The sequence below is a fragment of the Arachis ipaensis genome, chromosome B06, assembly GCF_000816755.2.
Source record: "Arachis ipaensis cultivar K30076 chromosome B06, Araip1.1, whole genome shotgun sequence".
Taxonomy (NCBI): Eukaryota; Viridiplantae; Streptophyta; class Magnoliopsida; order Fabales; family Fabaceae; genus Arachis; species Arachis ipaensis.
This window is the reverse complement of record NC_029790.2, coordinates 120,986,225-120,988,273: the sequence shown is the minus strand read 5'-3', so window position 1 is coordinate 120,988,273 and position 2,049 is coordinate 120,986,225. Positions and strand designations below refer to the sequence as shown.

At 28.6% G+C, this 2,049-nt stretch overlaps 1 protein-coding gene across 2 annotated transcripts in view; it reads left to right on the top strand.

Annotated features, from left to right (window-relative positions):
* The window catches only part of LOC107648418 (triacylglycerol lipase 2), an 8,608-nt gene continuing 6,825 nt past the window's right edge, over positions 267 to 2,049 (top strand). For both annotated transcript variants that reach the window (XM_021104897.1, XM_016352289.2), the window contains exons 1-2: positions 267 to 629; positions 1,064 to 1,177. In XM_021104897.1, the coding sequence (XP_020960556.1) occupies positions 435 to 629; positions 1,064 to 1,177 (309 nt within the window). In that variant the 5' untranslated portion in view covers positions 267 to 434. The remainder of the gene's footprint in view (positions 630 to 1,063; positions 1,178 to 2,049) is intronic.

The following is a 2,049-nucleotide window of genomic DNA, read 5'->3' as shown; positions in this document are numbered from 1 at the left end:
AAAATTTATAAACATTAATTTTTATATCTTTATTTTTTATTTTTGATTCTTAATATTTTGCAATGTTGTCAGAACCAATCCAATCCTTAAACTCGAATCTAATCAACTCATTGTTAGTTTGTTACTTACCAAAAGCAGTAAGGAAGAAGCTCCAAATAATAGTGGACCCCTCAATGACTTCCCAAAATGTCCAAAGAAAAGAGAAAACCATATCTTTTTAGACCCTAAAAAAAACCCTGTAAAGAGAGGAAAACACATGAGAATCAGAAACCAGCTCTGTTTTTCCATTCCTCTCTCCTCCTAACTTCTCTTTCATTATTTCACACACCTCCTCCCTTTCTCTCTCTCTCTCTCTATAAATAAACGCAACATTACTACTACTCAATTATCCCCACACCTTCATTGACATAAAATAATAAACAGTTATTATTATTATGTCTCTCTTGGCTAATACCCTGTACCTTTTATTATTCTTTTCATCTTCTGTGCTTCGCGTAGCACAGGGTTCTAGCCGTGCCTCCTTAGGTAGAAAAAACGGTGCTACTACCTTTCCTCCTTCTCTCTTGGGTGATGATGGCATATGCGCCTCTTCTGTTGTTATTCATGGTTACAAGTGCCAGGAACTTCAAGTAAGAAAACCACAACAGAGACCTTAAAAAACACACATGTTAATCTACACTACCACAAAGGCAACGCATGCATATGAAAAACGTTGCTTATAGAATAGGATCGATACGACGATAGATTAGACATATAATGACCTTGCAAAGCTCTTAGATAATTTTAGGTGACATTTTTTATAAGTAGCAACGTTATTCAATATCCCTTGTAAAGGGGGAAAATTCACATACCGAAGTTGATAATTGAAAATTAATAAATACAAATTTAGTCAAATATGTCATCAACAGATTAATTTGTTTTGTAGTGTATATTTGTGAATTGTGATGGTTATGTTAAAATTGTGGGAGACATAAAGGTTATTTATTAACTTGAAAGAAACTACTATATTTGGTAAATGTTAATTGGATTATATCATCTTTTTTTTTCTTTTTTTTTCCCTCAGGTTACTACTGCAGATGGGTACATTCTTAGCGTCCAAAGAATCCCAGAAGGTAGAAGTGGCAATGGGAATAATCAGACGAAGCAGGCAGTGATACTTCAGCATGGAATATTAGTGGTAAGTGCACACAATAAATACCCTACTATATTATTATTATTAAATTACTACTCTTTATTTGCCTATCATGCATGTAACATGTGCCAATTTACATAAATTACTTTAACAATAAATATATTTTACCTACTTAGTACAATATAATGTTCAATAATTAGCGATCGTTTATTTGGATAATTCTACGGTGCCTATAAAATTTTTGTCTAACTTATCTAAATATAAATATTAAAAAATAAAACTCAATTTTTTATAAAATTAAAACGTGTGTTATTTATAAGTACTATACAGTACACCTTTTTTATTTCTCCGAATATATAAGATATAGTGTAATGTATGCATCATATTCATACTGCATTGTATTTGCTAGATTTAATTTGAAGTGTATGTGTTATCCTTAATATGTTCGTGAGATGATTAATTATTTTTAAGTAAAGTTTAATTACGTTAATATGTGTGGAAAATGCTGGTTATTATCGCGAAAACTAATTTCACATAATATGAACTTATTAAGATACATATGCGTGTTCAATTATTATTGTTGACGGTTTGTTTCCAATTTGATTCTGTTTTAGATTTTAAGAGGCGTAAATAATTAGTACGCCGCCCTTTATTATTTTCTTTTTCCTTCTTATATCCGTTTAAAAATGGTTATGCTAAAAGCCTAAAACTCAATTTTCACCAAACACACTAAAACTTGATTTGGTAAAATTTTTTATTTTTAAAAAATTATAGCATCTATATTTAATAAATTAAATTAAAATTAATTTTTAATAAATATAAATAATAATAATTACATTTAGTAAAATAATTTTTAAAATTTAAAAATACTATAATAGATATAAATATAAAAAATAATTTTAAAAATTAATTAATGT